This window comes from Watersipora subatra, chromosome 3 (assembly GCF_963576615.1).
Source record: "Watersipora subatra chromosome 3, tzWatSuba1.1, whole genome shotgun sequence".
NCBI lineage: Eukaryota > Metazoa > Bryozoa > Gymnolaemata > Cheilostomatida > Watersiporidae > Watersipora > Watersipora subatra.
In genome coordinates, this window is record NC_088710.1 from 14,900,018 (window position 1) to 14,923,208 (window position 23,191).

The 23,191-nt window shown below is 37.8% G+C and overlaps 1 protein-coding gene across 2 annotated transcripts in view; it reads right to left on the minus strand.

The window, feature by feature from the left end:
* Positions 1-2,016: 2,016 nt before the first annotated feature.
* LOC137391668 (uncharacterized) overlaps positions 2,017-23,191 on the minus strand; it is a 102,785-nt gene continuing 81,610 nt past the window's right edge. For both annotated transcript variants that reach the window (XM_068078184.1, XM_068078186.1), the window contains exons 6-7: positions 2,861-2,957; positions 2,017-2,051 (exon numbers count right to left, since the gene is read on the minus strand). In XM_068078184.1, the coding sequence (XP_067934285.1) occupies positions 2,902-2,957 (56 nt within the window). In that variant the 3' untranslated portion in view covers positions 2,017-2,051; positions 2,861-2,901. The remainder of the gene's footprint in view (positions 2,052-2,860; positions 2,958-23,191) is intronic.

Below are 23,191 nucleotides of genomic sequence, written 5' to 3' on the forward strand. Positions count from 1 at the left end.
AACAAACACTTGCTAAACTCTTGAATTCTTATCGACTTCATCCCATGGCTTCTACAGGCTGAACAAGTATTCTGAGAAGCCTGTGAACTGTACATCACTTATTGCACTAGCTAGCCTAACAGGCATGCAGTATTAACACCTAATGACCGCCAGTAATGAGATAGTTTTGAGAATGTGTTATTAGTTTATTCTGTGCTACGTAATGCATAATATATACAATGACACTAAAAAATTATGTATCTCACAAAAATATAAGTGTATTCTCGCAAACATATATAACGTAACAGCAAAAAAGTTGGTCTTCAGCGACTGATGCAATAAAAGTAGGTGTATGAAACATGACCTTTAGTCATATTCTAAATGCGAATGAATGGTAGCTGGTACATGTATGATATTACATTACCATACATCAAATGGTTAAATATGCTATACAATAGAAACAACACACAACGAATTCATTAGATTAACAAAGCCTATTACATAATAACAAACAGTTGATTTGATGCGCTACCATGAAAACTAGCAACAGAGAAGACAACTTCCACAAATATTTGGCTTGTGATAATAGGCACAAGTAGTGCCTTTAACCGAGTAAGCACCAATTGGCATAAGGAATAAATCTCTCCACGCTTTGGTTCACAGTTAAAATATAACATAATTCATGTTGTCATAAGCTGTTACCCATCCAAATAAAAAAATGATATAAAAAAAATTATTTAAAAACAAATAATTCACCCGATGGCATCATAGAATATCTAGCCTGATCAATGATAAGTTGTCCAAGTGATTAACGGCTCTTTTTGAATAGTTAGTAATTGTGATGTCATAGCACTATTCTATTAGCAGTATAGGAAGTTATGTTGAACACAGGATGGTCTAATGAACAGAATAGTTGAACATCAAAAGTCTAATACTCTATGTTTAGGTATTCTCCTAATAAAACACCCGAGAGCAACATTGAGAAGGTTTAGTGTTGTAATGGTGCTGTTGGAAATTTGAATAACCTAACCTTATAAATAGCTATCCAAAAACTGTATTTGTACTAGTATATAGTGTCAGGGTCTACTGATGAAGGTAAGTTACTCCTTTGTTTTATAACCTCATCAATAGCTAACCAAAACTGTATTTGTACTAGTATATAGTGTCAGTGTCTCCTGATAAAGGTAAGTTACTCCTTTGTTTTATAACCTTATCAATAGCTAACTAAAACTGTATTTGTACTAGTATATAGTGTCAGTGTCTCCTGATAAAGGTAAGTTACTCCTTTGTTTTATAACCTTATCAATTGCTAACCAAAACTGTATTTGTACTAGTATATAGTGTCAGTGTCTCCTGATGAAGGTAAGTTACTCCTTTGTTTTATAACCTTATCAATAGCTAATTAAAACTGTATTTGTACTAGTATATAGTGTCAGTGTCTCCTGATGAAGGTAAGTTACTCCTTTGTTTTATAGCCTTATCAATAGCTAACCAAAACTGTATTTGTACTAGTATATAGTGTCAGTGTCTACTGATGAAGGTAAGTTACTCCTTTGTTTTATAAACTTATCAATAGCTAACTAAAAATCTATTTGTACTAGTATATAGTGTCAGTGTCTCCTGATGAAGGTAAGTTACTCCTTTGTTTTATAACCTTATCAATAGCTAACTAAAACTGTATTTGTACTAGTATATAGTGTCAGTGTCTACTGATGAAGGTAAGTTACTCCTTTGTTTTATAACCTTATCAATAGCTAACTAAAACTGTATTTGTACTAGTATATAGTGTCAGTGTCTCCTGATGAAGGTAAGTTACTCCTTTGTTTTATAACCTTATCAATAGCTAACTAAAACTGTATTTGTACTAGTATATAGTGTCAGTGTCTCCTGATGAAGGTAAGTTACTCCTTTGTTTTATAACCTTATCAATAGCTAACTAAAACTGTATTTGTACTAGTATATAGTGTCAGTGTCTCCTAATGAAGGTAAGTTACTCCTTTGTTTTACAACCTCGTTAGACCAACCAGTCTTCCACATTTCCACATCACACTCCGTAGTACTACCATACCAGTCTGTAATAGAGATATAGAACAGCTAATAAAGGCGAGCGTAATATTAATTTTCCTAACCTATGGTTATGAGCCTTCACATAAAGTTGCTTAAACAATTGCACAGAATTATGGAACAAATTTTTTGAAAGAATTTGACAACCAGAAGATTGGAATATCCTCTATTTAATGTACTTTCAAAAAAAATTGCAGAAAATGCAATGTAATATTGTCTTTTCGTAAAAAAAAACTTGGATCGTGTACAGCACTCATTCTCAACTGAGTAGCAGAATATAAAGTGCAACAACTTCATCATTAGCAATTTCATAACTTGACCGTTATCATTCTATGGTGTTACTGGTATATAAGAAAACACGGAGTTAGTGACTGCCATATATCTAAAAAGAATTGAACTGAATATGCCAGCAATAAAAATTTGCGATAGTAAATCTCTAGGACAAAGTTGTTTTCTTTTATGCGAAAATGTAAAAAAAAAATTCCTTAAACTAATGTGCGTCAAAGAATTAAGTGATAACAATCATATAAAAATGAATAGAAACTAAGAAAACTGTCACTTTTTTGTCAAAGAATAAAATCAATGGAATTTGAGTCAAATTGCTCTCCAAGCCAGTGTTAGTATGAAATAAAGGCTTGAAATTTGAGAGAATAAATTGAACAATTTTTATGCATTCCTATGTTTCTAACAACACCTCGTTAGGTGATAAAAGATTATCATTACATATAAACTAGCCACAATGATGAGAAAGTGTGAGTAAAGTGTACATATACCACTATCTAGCCATAATGAGGTGGTGTGAGTAGTGTACACATACCGGTCTCTAGCCATGAAGTGAAATGCTGCTTGTAACTTGGATCACCAGTCGAGTACAATATTGAAGCAATGATGAACTCTCTCAACAGGCATGGAAACTAAAATCAAGAAATAAAATGTAATATTCTTGAAAAATTCTTCCAACGTTTGATCAGAGATAAAATACCGAACTGACAATTATTTTAAACCAATCAGTTTCAACTTTGAATTTTAAACCAGATAACTGGCTCGTTCAGTAAATATTCTTTACTGCAACAAGAGCCGTGACCATCTGCCCGAATCTTTTTTCCTGATGGTTGGAACTTTGGAAAATAGATTCATATGGGATTCAAACTCATGATTTTTGGCATGAACTGTTGGTGCTTCTGAATAATAGTAGGCGACTGTCAGATGTGTTTTATTGGTAGGCCTACACTTCACGATTTCCTTAGGCACACATGGCTGCTAGCGTACTAGTATGTAATATGACACCACCAGCAGGCTAAGTTTACATAAAACACCGCACCATCCCTCTCCTCCTCGCTCTCTCTCTCCTTCTCTCCCTCTCTCCCTCTCTCGGTCTCTCTCCCTCTCTTCCCTCTCTCTCTCCCTCCCTCTTCTCCCTCTGTCTCTCCCTCTTTCTCTCCCTCTCTCTCCCTCTCTCTCTCTCCCCCCTGTCCTCCTCGCTCTCCCTCTCTCTCTCCTTCTCTCCCTCTCTCCGTCTCTCCGTCTCTCCCCTCTCTCCCTCCCTCTTCCCCCTCTCCCTCTCTCTCTCCCTCTTTCTCTCCCTCTCTCTCCCCCTCTCCTCCTCGCTCTCCCTCTCTCTCCCCTTCTCTCCCTCTCCCCCCCTCTCTCTCTCCCCCCTTTCCTCCTCGCTCTCCCTCTCTCTCACTCCCTTTCTCTCCCTCTCTCTCTCCCTTAGTTCAGCGCAACACATGCGGATAGACAACATTTTTGGTTTTTCTGTTGGGCGTATGAAGAAACAGTATTCGGCGTGTGCCTACTTTTGAGCAGGCGACGTATAGCTGGTCATGGCTGATGCAGGGTGACAGTAAGTCGATAGCAGCTGCTCTCTTTCTTTTCACAATAGCGTATCGCAACCCTCGGAGTACTCGTGAAAGTTCTGTAATAGTAAGTTACAGTAGGCCTACTCGTAGCTGGAAAAAAATTAGTAACTCGGCTGCTGAAGGAAATGAACATGACCCACTATCACGAACAGCGGCAAATTCAACGTTATTAAGTAGTGGAGATGTGGCAATTCATAGACAATACAACATCGTATAAGAAACACTTACTTTTTTGATGTGGAAATTTAGTAGGTGAGAAATGCGTTTTTCCAGTGGCTCCAAGAAACAAACGTTTACGTGACCTTCTCGGTACACGTTGGCAGTAAATATTAATTGCATGTAAATAACTACTTGTTAATTTATTTTGTTTAATGAATAGTACATTTGTATAGCTGTATAGACACCTTTGTATAGGCCGCAGAACTCAGGAAAGGTGCTTTTAAACACGGCAGAAAATTTGCCGTTTAAAAAGCGTGCTAACCGGGGATTTCGGTTAATGCGCTCAAGCGGTGAAAGAAAAACAACAGAATCGCCACACCTTTATATAAGCCGCTTTTCTCAAATCGTCAGAGAAAAGTATCGGCTAATAGTCCATATTATGAAATTACGATATTACGATAATTAGTACTCATATTAATTCGGTTGGCTTCGTTCGACCGGATGAAAAAAGAAAGACCGCTCTATAATTTATTTACCGTTACTACACATATTACCTAATTCAGTTTGCTTCGTACGACCGAAGTTCGTACGACGATAAAAGGAAAGACCGCTCTATAAGGCGGACAACCAATCAGATAGAGCACGATTGCCATTTATATAGTAGATAGAGAACAGCGTTTTTCTAGTGGTTGCAAGAAACAATTGTTCACATGACCTTTCCGGTACACGTTGGCAGTAAATATTAATTAGATGTAATTTACTACTCATTAATTTATTTAAAGATTAGTAAATTTTATTTAATTCACTACTAATATTTACTACTAATTTAATTTTACTACTTACTCATATTAATTAAGTTTGCTTCGTACGATCGAATCTGTTACAATCTTGCCACAATCAATACTCATAGAGGATCTATTCTTCAGCCCTGAACCCTTGTATTTAGTACATCTCAATCAATTTATCTTTGTATAAGCTATCCTGCATTACTTATTTGAAGTCATCCTCTCATGTAAATTTTCTTTTAACTTTTACACAAATAATCTCAAACTAAATATGAATTGTTCACTACTATCTTGCATTCAGGATTCTTCTACAGTTTCCGTTTTATTGGATAATATGCCTGCAATTAGAAGCTTTTTGTTATTTTGTTATCAGCAAATTAAAAGATTTCTAACTAACTAACGATCGAATCCAAAAAAAAGACCGCCATATAATTTATTTATACTGCTCATATTTTGGAGTTATCGGTGACTCAATATATCGAGAAGACAACTCATACTATTAGCATATCAGTATTTATTGTCCATCCCTACGATGAATAGCAGGTTACGTATTATAATAGAGGCGTGTACTAACCGTAGATTCCCGTTAATGCGCCCTAGCGGTGAAAAAACCACAGAATAGACACGCCCTTATATAAAAGTAGCGGCTAATAGTCGGAAAAGTACGGTACTCTATAAAGCGGACAGACAGATAGACAGATAGATAGACAGACAACGATTGCCGTTTATATTAGAGGTGGAACGAGACACGAGACGTCTCGAGTATCGACCTGTCTCGTCTCGTATCGGTCTCGTCTCGACTTAACTATTGCCAAACTCGAGACAGGAAATAGAACTAAAGCGCCTGCGCACGGTTGTTAAAACATGGCTTCTTGCGGTAGCAACAACTCCATATATTGTAATGGATTGCGGGCGACTGCCTTTAAAGTTTTACCCGGTCCGTTACTACCTGTTGCTACTGATTATGTTGGCCACTGAGTCTAATCATGTAGTCCGGACAACGGCCCTGTTATTTTTTAGTTCGGTTCTGTGTCCTTAAAACAGATACCGGGTCGTATCTAATTACTCTTCGGATAATCCAATTTAATAAATAAGAATTTTTGCGGGTAAAATGTCTGTATTTTATCGTATCGTGTCTAAACACCAACTGCCCTTCATAAAATTCGGGCCTCTTTTACGTATATACTACCAATCGCGGATAAAACTTGCCCGGACACGGAGAAACGAACGAAAGGCCGTGTCGACCATAGTCCGTGTTCGGTTAACAATAACGTTTTGTTAGCTCAATATAAGAATATACATGTGCATGTATACAGTAATTAATATAATTTCATGAGTACAATTTAAATATAATTCACATACTACAGCTAATACACAAACAAAACTTAACATTAATGAAACGATAAGATTGAAAGTGTTATCGTGTGTTCTTTTAGTTGCGGTATTTCTTTGTAGAGCGACGGCTATCGGTTTCATTACACATTACATTAAAAAGTAAGAACTATTCAATAGATGGTAAAAATATACATGTACAAAGCAATATGTTTATAATAATTATGATCAATCAAGCTCAAAATTCTTAGAATATTTGAGCTTCGGTATTTTAGAGCTGTTTGTGTCACATTTGTTTACAAAAACTACATGCATATCACTATTAAAATGTTGTATTTAATTCGTTTACACCAGGTGAAAACTCAATTTAAAAAGAGTTTTATTAATTTTATATATACCAAGTAGCTAGTACTTGTGTAGTGAAATCATCACCAAATGCTTATTATTTTACTGTCTCGTGTCTCGAGTCTCGAATTTTTACAAGAGAGTGTCTCGAGTCTCGTCTCGAGCTTAAAAAACCTGTCTCGTTCCACCTCTAGTTTATATAGTAGACTAGCTGCATTACCCGTCAACGGGATCAGATTCTTGTACAGCAGGAGGTTTATTGAGAGTTGTCTTTCATACTGTAAAACAACTCCAACTATGCAGTTACATCTCCCTCTCTCCGTCTCTCCCTCTCTCCCCTCTTTCTCTCTCTCTCCCTCTCTCCCCCCCCCCCCTCTCCTCCTCGCTCTCCCTCTCTCCCTCTTTCCCTCTCTCCGTCTCTCCCTCCTTCTTCCCCCTCTCCCTCTCTCTCCCCCTCTCCTCCTCGCTCTCCCTCTCGCTCCCCTTCTCTCTCTCTCCCTCTCCCCTTCTCTCTCTCCCTCTCCCCCTCTCCCTCTCTCTCTCCCTCCCCCTCTCCTCCTCGCTCTCCCTCTCTCCCTCTCTCTCCCTCTTTCTCTCTCTCCCTCTCCCTTTCTTTCCCTTTCTCTCCCTCTCTCTCTCCCTTAGTTCAACGCAACACATGCGGATAGACAACATTTTTGGTTTTTCTGTCGGGCGTATGAAGAAACAGTTTTCGGCGTGTGCCTACTTTTGAGCAGGCGACGTATAGCTGGTCATGGCTGATGCAGGGTGACAGTAAGTCGATAGCAGCTGCTCTCTTTCTTTTCACAATAGCGTATCGCAACCCTCGGAGTACTCGTGAAAGTTCTGTAATAGTAAGTTACAGTAGGCCTACTCGTAGCTGGAAAAAAATTAGTAACTCGGCTGCTGAAGGAAATGAACATGACCCACTATCACGAACAGCGGCAAATCCAACGTTATTAAGTAGTGGAGATGTGGCAATTCATAGACAATACAACATCGTATAAGAAACACTTACCTTTTTGATGTGGAAATTTAGTAGGTGAGAAATGCGTTTTTCCAGTGGCTCCAAGAAACAAACGTTTACGGGACCTTCTCGGTACACGTTGGCAGTAAATATTAATTGCATGTAAATAACTACTCGTTAATTTATTTTATTTAATGAATAGTACATTTGTATAGCTGTATAGACACCTTTGTATAAGCCGCAGAACTCAGGAAAGGCGCTTAATACACAGACAATTTGCCGTTTAAAAAGCGTGCTAACCGGGGATTTTGGTTAATGCGCTCGAGCGGTGAAAGAAAAACAGCAGAATTGCCACACCTTTATATAAGCCGCTTGGCTCAAATCGTCAGAGAAAAGTAGCGGCTAATAGTCCATATTACGATATTACGAAATTACGATATTTAGTATTCATATTAGTTCGGTTAGCTTCGTTCGACCGAATGGAAAAAGAAATTTTTAATTTCAATTTTAATTTTTAATTTCTATAATTTATTTACCGTTACTACACATATTAATTACCGGTAAGTTTGCTTCGTACGATCGAATCGAAAAAAAGACCACCATATAATTTATTTATACTGCTCATATTTGGGAGTTATCGGTGACTCAATATATCGAGAAGAAAACTCATACTATTAGCATATCAGTATTTATCGTCCATCCCTACGATGAATAGCAAGTTACGTATTATAATAGAGACGTGTACTAACCGGAGATTCCCGTCAATGCACCGTAGCAGTGAAAAAACCACAGAATAGACACGCCCTTATATAAAAGTAGCGGCAAAGAGTCGGAAAAGTACGGTACTCTATAAAGTGGACAGATACACAGATAGATAGACAGACAACGATTTCCGTTTATATAGTAGATTCGGCTTCTGGCGTGTGTGATACAATCTGACAGTGATGCTTTAACGGTAGCCTAGGCATGGCTTTCGTTGGGGATTGGGAGAGAGAGCCTGGGACACATAGCAACACGCGGAGAAGACAACTCTAAAAGTCAACTTCTGAAGTCGCTAATATCACAATCGTTATTTCCGAAGGAGTATCATGTGACGGTCTTATTTATGATCTACGCGAGTATTATGTATTATTTTAAATCTGAATTGGCAGCAAACAAACGCTGGTTAGTAAGTATGAAATGTTGGTTGCATAATAAATCAATCACAAGAGTTATGTTATTTCATATGTTCAATTCATTATGTTTTGATTTAAATATAATAAGAAATTAAATCAATTGAATAAAAAAATCACAATAACAATACAAACATAGCAAACGTATAGTAATAGAACAACGAAAATGAATCGCACACTGCTAGTAAAGAAAAGTTTATCTAGTAAAAAGTAATCTCAGTTTTATTTTACTCGCGAGTATTATGTTTACTCGCGACAGTTATTATGAACAACTCGAACCTACCACTGCAAAATGGTGCCATCTGAAAGCCAATATGTTTTTCGAAGCCAGTAGGAAGAACTATAAATTGGTCAAAACCTGCAATAATATGTTGTAAAGCTTGAAACTGTTCTAGTCTCAGTGTGACTATGCCTAGCTTTGATAGTAATTTTTGAATCGCTTCATTTTTTATCAGTATAGAAAACGAAACTGCTAACGTGAAAACGCAAGAGAATAATAACCTATGGTTCTTATCGTTTTATAATTAATCCGGGTGTTACGTAACCACCCGGCTTATCTAAAATATAGGGCTTTGTACTAGATCAAGTCACATGACCGTGACAATAGGCTTTTAAACGCGCCACATCTAATACATCGTGAGATCCGAATCTAACAACACGGTTCCATTAGTATCAGTCTGAGCGTCATATGTAACATATGTCTCTGGTTTTGCAGAAGTTATCTTACCTTTTTTTCACTATGTGTCCCAGGCTCTCTCTCCCAATCCCCAACGAGAGCCATGCCCAGGCTACTTTAACGGTTACCCGGGTTGATGTCACAAGTTTTAGTTTTGTCGAAAGCTATTTTTTTGTCCTAACCTCAAACCCAGGCAACGGGCGGTCAGACAGACACCCGCTCCTAATACAAATAGTAAAGCCATTTTTTGTTTTTACTTTTAGGTACATAAAATATTTTGCAATAGTTTTCCGATGCAGAGTAGATAATGCTGTTCAAAAAATGAAAAGAGCCAATGTAAATTGACATTGAAAGTAAGATCTCCCTTTAACTTTTTGTAAAATTACTGTTATCAACCATAAAAGGAATAAAATGGATAAACGTAAAAAACTTGTCGAAACAAACTATGTACATGTATTAAATTTACAATTACATATAACTTGTATTTAAAATTATAATTTCCTGTATCTACATTTGCTGTTATTATTATTATTATGATTATTATTTTAATTACCCTGTTGGCAATAAAATTGTCAAGCGTTGACCGGTCCGCGGTCAAAAAAAGGTTGGGAACCACTGATCTAAAGGCTCAAGTAAAACAGCAAATTAGAATATGAGTAATTGACTGAATGAGTCGCCCAATTTTCTAAAATGGCGACAATAAACAAAAGGAGGAAAGTTGACTGCGTGGACCGATGACAACTAGGTCAACTGGCCTTCCTCTAGCATGCAGAAAGGATTGGCAGCAGGCTCGGTCAATCAGGTATACGGAGTTGCCACTCTCAGCAGTTTGGTGGGTCTTCCTGGGAGCCATCAGCTGGTATCTCGATACACGCTGATAGCAGCAGGGGCATATATACACAGAAAAGTGTTACTGGAGTTGTACCTAATAACACCAGATGCCTTTCTTTCTTGGCTAGGAAGCTGGACTGGTGCGAGGCCTGCTGGCTTAACCGGCTCTTCTGGAAATTCTCTTTTTTGCTGTTCCAGCTGTTTCTTTAGTTCTTGGCTCCATTGGAGCTCCTACAACCGGCCTTCTAGCTCTTTGCTGAATGCAGGGGAAGTGTAAGCCTCTGTCCTTGGCTTTGCCAGCTCCAACTCGGCTTCTTCTCTTGTCTTCTAGCCCTTGGCCCTTTCATGTTGGGCCCTCTTTTTGACTCAATGGTGGCCGGTGCCTGTCCAAGCGTTTCAGGACAGGCATAGAACGGCTTTAGCCTGGTTTCATTTTGCACCAAGGACTGGCCCTGCCGTTTTACTGTGTATGGTATGGTTTGGCCAAACCTTTTTCCTAAGAAAATTTTTACGAATTTTGCCTATAGATTTGGGTTGTACCTGTTATAAGTTGTGATAATTACCTAAATGTTGTCTGGTTAGTTGATGATGAAACCTAATGGCTGGCCAGCCCTAAACTATCTAGATGATGTCAATCGTTAAAGATTAATGTTACAGTCGTAATTTATTTAGCGTTCTAGCATTTCATCAGATCCTCAGGAAGTGCTATTCTTGGTTGCACCATGGGAAGGTCTTGTAGCATCATGGGAAGAAGGGTAGACGACTCTTATCCAGACTGATTATCAATTACTAATTAATAAAGATATGATAACTCTAACAATATATAACAGTACCCTCGTCTTCTTCTTTTATTGAGAAGCCAGACTCCCTTTTATACTTTTATATTCATATTAAGGTCCACCCTTTTCCTCTGTTTTACGATTGGTTTCTCTTTCACAGTCTTCATGGTTTCCTCCCGGTTTCTTCTCGGTAGCTTTAATGCACTAACGATGGCCGGGCCTTTTTCGGTGTCTTGAAGGCTAGGCCCTATGTCCATGGTGACAACATGGCCTATCCGTACGGCCTTGGTCACAGCAGTCTGCCGCAACACAATTTTACCAAATTCAGTCTTTACTGTAGAATTATTTCTGTTCAATTATTTTTTTAGAAATTCCACAAAGCTCCTTTGAAATGATTTTTTTAGACAAAAGCACAAACAGTGCTCAGGTTAGCAATGTTATCACTAATGTTGAAGAGTATTATCAGTGCAGAGTTGGTTGAACTGGTTTAGGTAAATTTAGATTTATCTTCCCATGACTGACTTTGGTGGACCTTACCACTGGTGTTGTTAACTCACTCGTCTTATTTGTTTAGCGCTTTTAAAGATTATGTCAATGTTAAGCTATGATATTTGTTTCTTTGTTTCTGGGTCGAGGTGGCAGACCCAGAATCTTCTGGCAGTGTCACTGCGCTGGCTGGCATTGGTCTCTTCCTGGAAGGTGAGTCGAGTGCTCCAGGTTTTGACGGGCTTGGTTGCGCTGCGGCAGCTCAAGTTTGATGAAAAGCTCTTGGCCTTGGTTCTTCCCTTGTGGATCGTAGCTCAGCCAACTTGGCACACAGCCACTGCACAGGTGGTTGCGTGCAGGCCAGCGATTGAATGAACTCAATTTCAGTTATGCATGAGATGTTAGGTGGCTCGGCCAACTTGGCCAACTCCGCCTTCTTTACCTCTTCCACCCAGTTGAGGTGCCTGTAAAGCTCCAAGGTTGTCTTAGCTGGTGAGCTCATTAGCATTTCTTTAAAAGGCATGATGCGGGCAGTTATCATCTGGCCAATAGAGGCTAAATTGTCAACCAGGTGTGTCTCAACTTTAGCCTCTTTGCCGGTAACAGATTAGCCGGAGGAAACAGCTTAGAGCATTCTTTGAGTTGCCAAGAAGGTCAGCTGTGCCCTCTGATGCAGCTAGTTGCGGTCTCCTCTTCCGATCTCAGCAAGCTGGCCATCAACTCCTCTTTTCCTGTTTCCACAGGCTCTAACAGGTGCAACATCTCTGCTAAAGAGTGGAGAGTCTCAACTGAATTTGCCATAGTCACATTGACAGGAGTGTTTCAATTAGGTTAAAGAGTGATATCTGTAGTGATTTTTTGTGCCTCTATGAGATAATTGGTTCACTAGAAGGTGCAGAAATAAAAGACCTTGTTTCATTAATCCCCCAGCTTTCTTGCTCACCAAGGCCCCTGTATCACTACGCCCGTGGCCATCCTGATTTGCTGTTACCATTAATAGCCACTTCAACTTTCCGTACTGGTCCAATGGCTATAAGTGCTCCGAGCTGCTTGGAGGTTATGCCAAGTAGCACCTAAAGCCTTTTTCCTTAAGCTAGAAAACTGGACTGGTGAGGGATTTGCGTGCAAGGCTGGCTCTCCCATAATTTCATGCTTCTACCGCTCCTACTGCCTCTCGTGCTCCTGTTTATTCAAAGTTTTTGCAGCCAGTCTTCCAGCTTTATACTGAAAGCAAGAGAAGTATAAGCACTTGCTCTCTGCTTGGCCAGCACCAACTCGAGTTGTTCCTTCTGCCTCTTGGCCTTTGCCCACTTTATGTTGGACCCTTTTCATTGTTTCATGGTGACTGCTGCTTGTCCAAGCTTTTTCGGGTAGGCATGGAAGGGCTTGAGCCAGCTTTCACTCTGCACATAGAATTGGTCCTGTCACTCTATCAGACAAATGTGGTTTGGCCAGACCTTTTTAGCCTGAAAAGGTCCCACAAACTTAGCTTTAACTTAGGGTTGTCTTATCGTCTTCTTCTCTAAGTCAGAAGTCAGATCTAGTCTCTTGTTGCATACAGTGAAGGCTCTTTGGTTTTTTTTATATAGCCATTTCCTTCTCTCAGAGGATTGTGTGTACTTCCTCCAGCTTTTACAATGTTTCCACCATGCATTCATGAGAAGGCTGGACTTCGGAGAGTGGTGGGTTGAGCTTTAGTTGGTAAGGAAGCCGCAACTTGTTTCTGAGCATCAGCAAGTCAGTCGTTCCTCTAGTGGATAAGTGTGGCATGCTGTGATACGTTCGCATCAGCTGAGAGAGCATTTTGTTGCACTCCTCCTGAACATGAGTCAGAAATAGTTCATGCAGAAAGCCGCCTAGCTGTTGGTAACTGTGCTCAAAAACATTGCTGACTTATGGGTGATAGGGGGTAGTGTGAGTTCCTTTGACCCACCAGAGTTGAAACAGTTTGGTCATCAGTTAACTCGCAAACTGCGCTCTCTAGTCAGTGTGCATCTGCTCTGGTAAACTCATGTAGCAAAACACTCGTTCATCCAATGCATTCGCCATCATTGAAGCTAGAGCCTCCGAATGGGCTCTGGCATTCTGCCACTTCGAACAGTGGTCCATGAGTACTAGGATCCGCTTATTCTCTTTCGAAGTTTTAGGCAACGGTTCCACCAGGTCCACGGCCACTTTTTGCTAAGGGTACCTGGCATGGAGTTTACGCTTGCTGCCGGCTGTTTCAGCGGCACTGTGTTTTGCCACCTGACAGACCACACAGCTCTTGATCGGTCTTCTTTCTGTGACTGTCATCCCTGGCCAGTACTAGGTCAGTCACAGTAGGCTGATCATCCTACTCACCTTAGACTCCTAGAGTGAGCAAAGTCGTGAGTCTGCCAGACGGTCGTTTTCCTAATAGTGGATTGGCAGACCGAGCACTATCGGGGCTGGCCATAAAGAGGTTTCTGGCCATCCTTTTCTGGTGCAGCTGCCACATCTGCTGCGTCAGCTGCTGTATGTGCCAGGCTAGCTGGCCAACTGTATAGCCCTGAATTACAGCTGCCCACTCCTCAAGAGCTTCTTTAATGACCCGGACGCCGGTAGCCCCTTGGCCAGCAGGTTTGATCTGCAAAAATTTCATCCCGGCACTCCTGTTTTGTTGTCAGAGTAGCCATAGGCATAGCCAAGAGGTGTCTCTGCAGGCCGGCATGGTTGACCTATCTGCAGAATAGCTCTTTGGCCATGGTGACTATAATGGCCAAGCAAACCTCTACATGCCACCCAAACAAGTCTCTCTACCTGGCAGCTGTGCTCCAGGAGGGAGGTTGCTGCGGCTTGCTTCAGGTTGCTCAGCTTGTTGCGAAGCTGACTGGATGAGAGGCCAAACCTGGCTCAAGGCATGGCAAAAGTAGCTCATCCGCTGTCGGCTTGTCCGCCATCTTCAGCCTTTTTTTCAGGGCCTTTTGGAGATGTGGCAGGCTAGCCTTCTTTGTTCAGGCATTAGCTCCGGCTACTTCTTGGAACCGGCTGATATTTCGAAATACTCGACATTCCCTGATCCCGAGTATTGAGGCACCTTGAACTGATAGACCCAGGCCTGAACTTTGGGTACCATCACTAGCCGTTCAAGGACCTCGGCCAGCTGGGCTGTTCCTAGGTCTGCGCTTCTCGAGCTTCAGCCATCCGAGGTTTACCGGGAAAGGCTCAGGGGAGTAACGCTACTCACGCAGTATGGCTTACCAAGCTCAGGAAAATTTCTTTCCTACTATAAAAAGCTCACCAAGCACTCGGTCGACCTTGTTTGCGCAACGCGACCTACCAAGCTCAAGAAAACACTTACTACAACTCACTCAAACAAGTGCTCATCAACCGCTAGGGGAAGGTGATGCTGTCTCCAGCACAAGGCCGGCTAGAGATCAGAGATTCTCTTGCTTTTTGACTCGGTCTTGTGAATTTGATCCTCGATCACACTGCTGCCACTAGTGTAAAGGAAACTTCCCTCTCCTTTACTCTCTACAAGACAGTCAAAAAACAAATAAACACACCAAGTGTGTAGTTACTAGAGAATATATATTTCAGCACAAATATATGTAAATACATTAATTAAAATGTGTGCAACAATTGAGAATCATGCTGATAGCCTGCGCTTGTTCTGCGAACAATAACTTTTTTACGCAATAGCTTTTTGTTAGGCTTCACTCACTTTTCTATTTATTTATCGCTCAGCCTTTAAGTCATTTACTTGGTCATTCAAGTCTTCTCACCGGTGACTATGCCTTCTCCAATGGCAGAAAGGCTCGGATTCCACGGTCACTAAAGAGCCGGTCTCTACTGCTCTGATAACGGCACGCAACACTACAGTATGAAATTCTTACACTTACTATTAAATACATTAGCTACTTACAGTCATGTGACTTGAGTCTATGATTGACATAAGTGAAGATAGAATCACCTGCTTGAGCTGACATTTGGTCAACAGCAGGCTTCATTTGCATTTGATTTTACAAAGTTGGACACTCTAAAGCTGGTTACTGTTCAATTTTATTACAGATACAGACTAAGATGTATAAGATGTCATTCTGATATCATTTGTCTCCAAAAACCAGAGGTTTTGTTAGCATCATTCATGTCAACCCTGAGAAAAATTACTGCTGATGATACAAGACTGATGTAGCACTTCCTTCTCCAAACTTTCTGATATGGCCCGCTACGAGGGTGGGAGCCTCGACTCTTGACATTCTCCGCTTTATCACATTTTTCTGCTCTGGTTTATTTTACGCAATATTTATAATATTGATAGTTTTGCTCTCAATAATGAGGGCGACACACCTAATGTAAGCATCAAATTATACTTGACTGCAGATATTTCTTTAAAGGTATCTCTGCCTTGCTTCGTATCTGAGTTTCAGCAAATTATTTATTTATTGAGTAGCTTTTTTCTGAACAGTTCTCACTTTCATTTTAATTGTGGTTGGTTTTGTGATATCTGAATTTCAAATGATAAATAAAAGTCATGAACTTTACGCTACAATTTTAACTAGCACTTGGAAACTACATGTATTTACTATTTGTGGAAATCACTCTGAATTAATATCATTGTAATCAATAAACATGCATAACTTTTATTGTCATTAGTAATCATCAGCAAAAAAAATTTTTATTAAATGTTTAATTAAAAATGAGAAAACAGAAATTTGGAATTATTCGGTGGGTTGAACAAGTGTTTTAAAAGTTGATAGTTTAATAGTATTGCGGAGAAATCAGGATTACGAATAGAAGGTTGTAGTAATAGAAAGTTCATAAACCGAAACATACAATAGTGGATATAGTATGATAATGTCACGGAAAAAAAACAATGTTTGTCATATGTGTAAAAAGACAAATACATGTATTCTGATCATAGTTTATACAGTATTTAGAAACATGTAAGACAAATACTGAAACAGGCAACATTCCGATACAGACTAAGATGTGTTAAGAAGAAGCTAGTAATTAAAACAACAGTTAGACAATTTGGCTTTTTTTTAACAAATCTTTTTTATTTGTGAAATTGCATTTTACCTGGTAACATGTTCTAGATATGATGTACTATTTAGATTTATCTCCCCTCTTTATTTGTTATCAATCATCTGAAGCATTCAGCTTGTTCTTTCAGCAAACTTCTTGCATTAGTTAACAAAGCAAATATTCTAGCTTTACAACCAATAAACCATTTGCAAAACAAGGAGTTGTATCCAGTGAACCACATCATAAGTTTTCAGTAGTAAGACAACTCCAATTTCTAAACAATTGTTTCTTTTATGGCTACTGCTAAATCTTTACTTAATGATTTGATCAAACAGTATGTCTGAGACATTATCTCACTATGCAAAGATCTTCCTTCTGCAATTTGAAGTATAAATGCTGTCTTTACAAGCACATGTATTCGAAGTGCAGCCTTGAACACACTCTTGATAACAAATATTGCTCTATATTACTAAATAAAGCTCTATGAAGGATGATAGCTTTACCTTGTTGATTGCTGGCTAATTTAGAAAATTTCCTAATTTCAGACTCTCTACTGTATAAAATGAATAAATCTTATAACATTTTGTCAGACATTCAATTCACCGAGCTAAAAATCCATTAGAATCACAAAACACACTCAACCCTTGCTACTATAATAAGGCTGAAGATACAGTTGGTTGCAATTAGGCACATGAGTAGCTGAAACAAATATGGTGAAGTAAATATATTAAATGCTTCAAGCAGCTCATTTTGCAGTTTTAAATGTGACGGAATGTCTCTTGGTATGGTTGAGCGGATAACAACTGAAACTGTGGCTGGAAATAAATGAATGTTGAGATGGAATCATATTTTATTTTTTGCATTTCTTCCTTTGCTAGAACTTTACTAGTGGCTTGAACAAAAGGTTTAATCTAAAAAATACAATAAAAAACTTTGCCTTTTATATGAACTGTAATTTGGACGTAGATAGTATTATAAAAACCTAACGCAATATTTAATAAGACTGTTTAAATTTATATTTTGGTCTGGTTGTCTGAAAGTCTCATGGTTCCAATAGCATTGGGAAATATTGCAAAATACGCATGCCCATGCATCCACAAAATATGCAATGTATTTTTTGTTTTGATAGATTATATTATAGTTATATAAAACATTTGAGAGAATAGGCAAATGTGCCCTCCTAGCTACTGCAACAACACAACAGAGTGAAATAGTTTATAGGAAAATAGAAAACATTTGTGATAATTCTCATAAGGTATTTTACTACGATGTGCATGTGCCGTTAAAAAAGGGATCAAATCGTATGTGCATTGTTAAGAAACAGCTGTAGCCTAGTGCTGAAGAGTGTCTATTCAACACTATTGACAGCATTGCTTGTGTTATTGCTTTAGGCATAACGCTTTGTTAGTTGCTTAGAGACAAGCATACCGAAGCAAGTGGCATATCACCTTACCTATTATTTGGTTGAGTACAAGTAAATAGAGATGAATTAATGAACTCATATCTGAGGAGCTAATAGATATGTATATTATTGGTTTCTTGTTACATTACATGAACCTAGTTATAATGTCTATAGCCGCACCTAGGCTTTTGCAGTGTATTTGTTCAGTTATTGTTTAGCAATTTCAGTCTTAATGATTATTTATGCATCATGGCTGTTTCTAAAAATAGTATATCATGGAATCAATACCAATCATTGAAGATTATATCATGGAATCAATACCAATCATTGAAGAGTAACACTAATCCTTGCCACCCAGTTTGTATAACTATATTACCTTCTGACTTTTCAAATATGGAGCATTGCCTCGCACTCCTTAAAACAAACTATTTATATCAAATCTTAATCTATGAATAAAGACTATTGAGTTGGAATTTTCCGAAAAGGTTTTGTTTGAACTTTTCTGTTTCAATTATTAGCGGAAAAGTATAAGTTTGTATATTGTGCTTGCATATTAGGAAGCCCTTTTGCTGACAAGTCAACCCCCGTAGGGTATTATCTTGTATATCACGCGCAATGATTTACACCAAAATCTATTTTAGCTTTCTTTCTTTTGTGATTATAAGAGTCTATGTATATACGCAGTTACAAAAGACTGAGCTGGAGGCTTGCATTATCGGTAAGCGTGTCTGCTATATTTTTTTAAATATTGTTTTGTGGTAACAAAAGCGCTTGGTTTATAGACAGCTAGGCAACAGTCGCTAGGGCGACAGACACTTAGACAGCATTTTTGGTTCGAAAGGCAACCACTTCCGACGGAAGGGCGACAAGGCAGACGGAAAAGCTACAATTCCAAACTGAAAGACGGCGTGTAGATTAACAGATGAGTTTAAGCGCATATACACTGGGTGTGATGTTTGATGTTTTACAACTTTACCTGCTTTTTAGTTAGATACGTAGTAAAATGTTTTTTAAAGTTATTCTAATGCTTTATATTACTAAATGATATCAATTGTTCAGCATATGGGCACTTACCAACTCTAAAGTAATAATCTCATTATGTTAAGGAGTGAACCTCAAGCCACTGAGGTGAACCTCCTAAGCCGATGGTCAATCTAAGGGCAGCTTTATTCAAAACATAGGTCTTATTTTTTGGCATCTTCTTACCTGCTGACATTCGCATTAATCTGATTACATAATTATTTTATACACGGTAGATTTGTATATTGTATTACAGCTTGTATCAAATATTCAACTAAATAAGATAGCCATTATTCGAAAAAAGCTGCAGAGATTAATCCATCATTAAATGTTCAACTATTTGTTTGCTCATATTTATCCACAATTTGAAATATTGCTAGTTTGTCAACTCTACACACCCACAAGCTGGTTTGGGCATTTACAGGAACTACACCCTTTTTCACCTTTTACTTTAACTGCTTGTGAAGACTGGCAGGTTGCTTATCAGATGGAAAGAGCCTGGAACTCCTTACCACCTTATATATGATTACATAGAAGTACCAACCTATTAGCAACATTGAATGTGATGCCTTTTTGAGTCACTAGCATACCCTGATTGATGGATTAGTATACTATCGCTGGCTCTGATATCACATATATATATAGACCCTCATTAGTAAATCTCTCTTCAGCTAACATATACCCTTGTTCTAATTATGGTATGAGAATAAATACAAACATACTTAAGAGATTTGCTCTTTACATTTTAATTAATGTATGATCTTTTGCTTTTTTGTATATTTATACAAATGTGTAAACCTGATCTTTATCATATAAAACTTCCAACAATATATCTCTAGTTTGCACTATTAACCTTTTTTTAAGAATGACCTAATTCTGATTGATACTATGTACGTGTAGATAAATGTGTTTAGCAATAGAACTATCCTATCTAAAATGAATAGATCAGATTTATGGTTATCCCATGACCAAACAAGCGGATGCAAAGTTTGGGAGTTTTTATGATAAATGCATGGGCACACAACTTACGAAAATTATTCATCAACAATGAGACGAACCCTTGTATTAAAATTTCATCAACAAATTTAACCATCGATTTATAGATTAGTTAAAGTATAATAACAATACAAAACACATATAGGCCTATTTAAATATGTTACCAAGTTTTTGTAAATTATCGAAATTACCTAATAACTTACCCATCTGATCGGATTATACACAAATAGACAGATTTATTTGGACGAAAATCGTCACAAAACGCTTGAAAAGCTTGGTTTAATAAAAGTTAAGACCGGAAATTGAAACGCTGGGCGACAGAGAATAGAACGATTAAATCGTGCGCATTTCGCGAAAAAATAACGTGTACATTTCACCAGTCTATGGCATTGTCGACGGTTTCTGTAATTAATATAGGAGTACTGAAATCGTTTCATTTTTGCCGATTTCAAATTGACAATTTAGACACTTGAGTACAGTACAGTGTACCCTCAAAATACGATTACCCTGATATACGATTTTTTCACCTTACGAAGTCAAACATTGTGAGATCTTCACCTTGCTATACGAATTTTATTTCACCATACGATTGTGAGAAAAGTTTCGCCCGAGTTAAAATTTGGCGGTCGGTGTGCTCACAAAGCACGTCGGAATAAAAAAAGACACCGAAACATAGTGTGCCGAAAACATTTTCAGAACGTTTAGGAGAGACACGATGATCGACTTCTCTCATTTCAGAATTCCGCGTGGAAAATTTCGTGTAAAATACTCAAGGCAGAGGAAATATTCATTTGTAGCGTTATAATATCTTTTACTATAAACTTTTAGTCAGCATACGTATATAACTATGAGTATCTACATCTAATTCGTTAGCTATGGAATTTGAGACTGATACAAAACGAAAGAAAAAGGATTTCTATGTCAACAAAGTTGGATGTCGTAAATAAGAAGACGGCACCCGTATTATTAACATTGTCAAGAAATATGATCGCAACCAATCAGCATTTGCAATTATTATTAAAACAAGAACTCCATTAAAGCAAGCACAAGAAGAAGCTTACGACTGAAGATTTGAAGGAGTTAGAAGGCCATGCACGCGATTAGCATTCAAAAGGAGCAACCAATTAGTAAAGGCGAGGAGGTAGAAGATACAGAAAACCCCCACATTGGCAGAAATATTTCAAGTGTTTAATTTACTGATGTGGAATGGTACATTAAAACAATACATGTAAAATATACATTATTTATCTCTTGTGTGGTATGTTTTTCACATTTGATTCATTCTATTTGTTTCCTTTTGATTTTATATTTTATTTTACTGTTTAACCATGTCTTTGCAGATGGACTTGTTATCTCCTATGTGAATACAATTCATCGCATGTATGTAACTCATATAACTAGCTACTCAAGATAGTTGATGCATTCACATTACTTTCTGAAACTTGTTAAAGCCTTGTCCTCTAGTGTATAAATACGTACAAACTTTGTACGTATGGTTACATTGATTCTTGTGCACATTTCATACAAGAAAAACTACTGTAGCACCTTCTCTGGATCCTTCTACAAGCGTTAGCTAGCTAGCAGTTTTCTGCATTGCACCAGCATTTTTTCTTTTGAATCATAAGAAAAATTGGACAGGACTAGACAACTTTTTTTTGCCTGCTAAAAATTCCATTTCATTATGTATTAAATTAACCTTCAAGTGCACAGCAACATAATTAACATTGATACGGTTTTACCTCTTCTCTGCTTTATTCGCTACATGTACCAGCTAAAGTCACGTTACTCCAAAGGTATGTACGTCCTGTATAATAGTAAATAAAATTTCATTTTTCTTTTCGGTAGCCATTAAATGGTCAGGTGTGTGCGAGGCCGCTTTCGATAACTGCATCGCTCGGCCTTTCTTATTGAATTCTGGTTGAAAAAGGTTTCAACCAGACACGCTAAATTTTATAATGAAAGTGAAGACAGAAACTTTTGAAAGATAAAACTTCGTGATAATAAGTTGAAATTCAGTAAACTAATTCAAAATACATACTAAAACATAAATTAACATACTATTTTGTTACTTATTTTCAATATGTACCGCATTTTTATAAAATTTTGGACGACTTTTACCTTGTATTTTTCCATTGTATAATTACAATGTTTTCTATACCCCGACATACGATTTTTTCACCATACGATTCCAGTCTTGGAACGGATTAACATCGTATCTTGAGGGTGCACTGTACTTTGGTATTCTAACTGATGTCCAACGCAGTGTAAGTAAAGGAAATGATGATATTTTTTTTAACGATTCTTATGAGATTATTACGATATTTAATTATAAGTTTGGATGACTACAGAACAATGACTACGTAGTACAGATTTTCTAAAAATCTATATAAATATCACAACTTCTTGATATCGCTAACTATGACGTTTTTAAATGTAAACAAAATTGTGCATTGGTTTTATACTATTACTATATTAATAATATTGGTTATTCTAATAATATCAGTGCATTTTACTTCTAATATTGGCCAATATTGCATTTCTCCTATTGCAGGGGAAGAGATATAAACATATAATCTTTTCCTTTCATTATTGCTGTTTGTTGTATATAATAACACCCACACCCAGTACGTTACAGCTACCATTGCAGTTATCCTATTGCACAGCAGTGCCATTTGATTGCTAATATTGAATTTCTTAACCATCAGTACCCCTTCTTTTTTCCAATATCACTTTGGTCGTGGGCTGTATGACAGTGGAATTTATAGTACCTATATTGGCAACTGAACGTTTCTACCAATTTCAACACTTAGATGCAGAGATAATTTGAATTACAGCAGTAACCTATACAGTCACACTCTGGTACTGGAATGCATATGCACTTCCAGTCATACACAAAAATAAAAGCAAGAAATTTCCTACACCACCGTTTAATAAAGCAGTCATTCACGCTCAAGCCGATGGCTGTCCATGTACTCTCTTTTATTCTTTTATGAAAACTCTATCTTTTGGTTAAATATTCCTCTATATAATTATATATAGATCTCTATTTATCTGTTCAGTTATAGCGATAGTTTTTGCATCAAAAAATCACCTTCATAGTGGATTTTAACTTGCGAAATTTAAGTCGCAAGTCTGCGAATCAGAGCACGTACCCGCAAGACTAAGCTGTTCTTATTACACCCACTTCTCTTACCATATACTGCATATCCTTTTTGCGATCGAAATCATAAAGATGTCGATATGATATTTGTCAAAATGTAAACGCCTGAAAGAGATATGCTGCTTGCTCTCTATATCAGTTTAGTGTTATTTGTTATAAGTTATGATAAAAATAAAACCAAAAACAG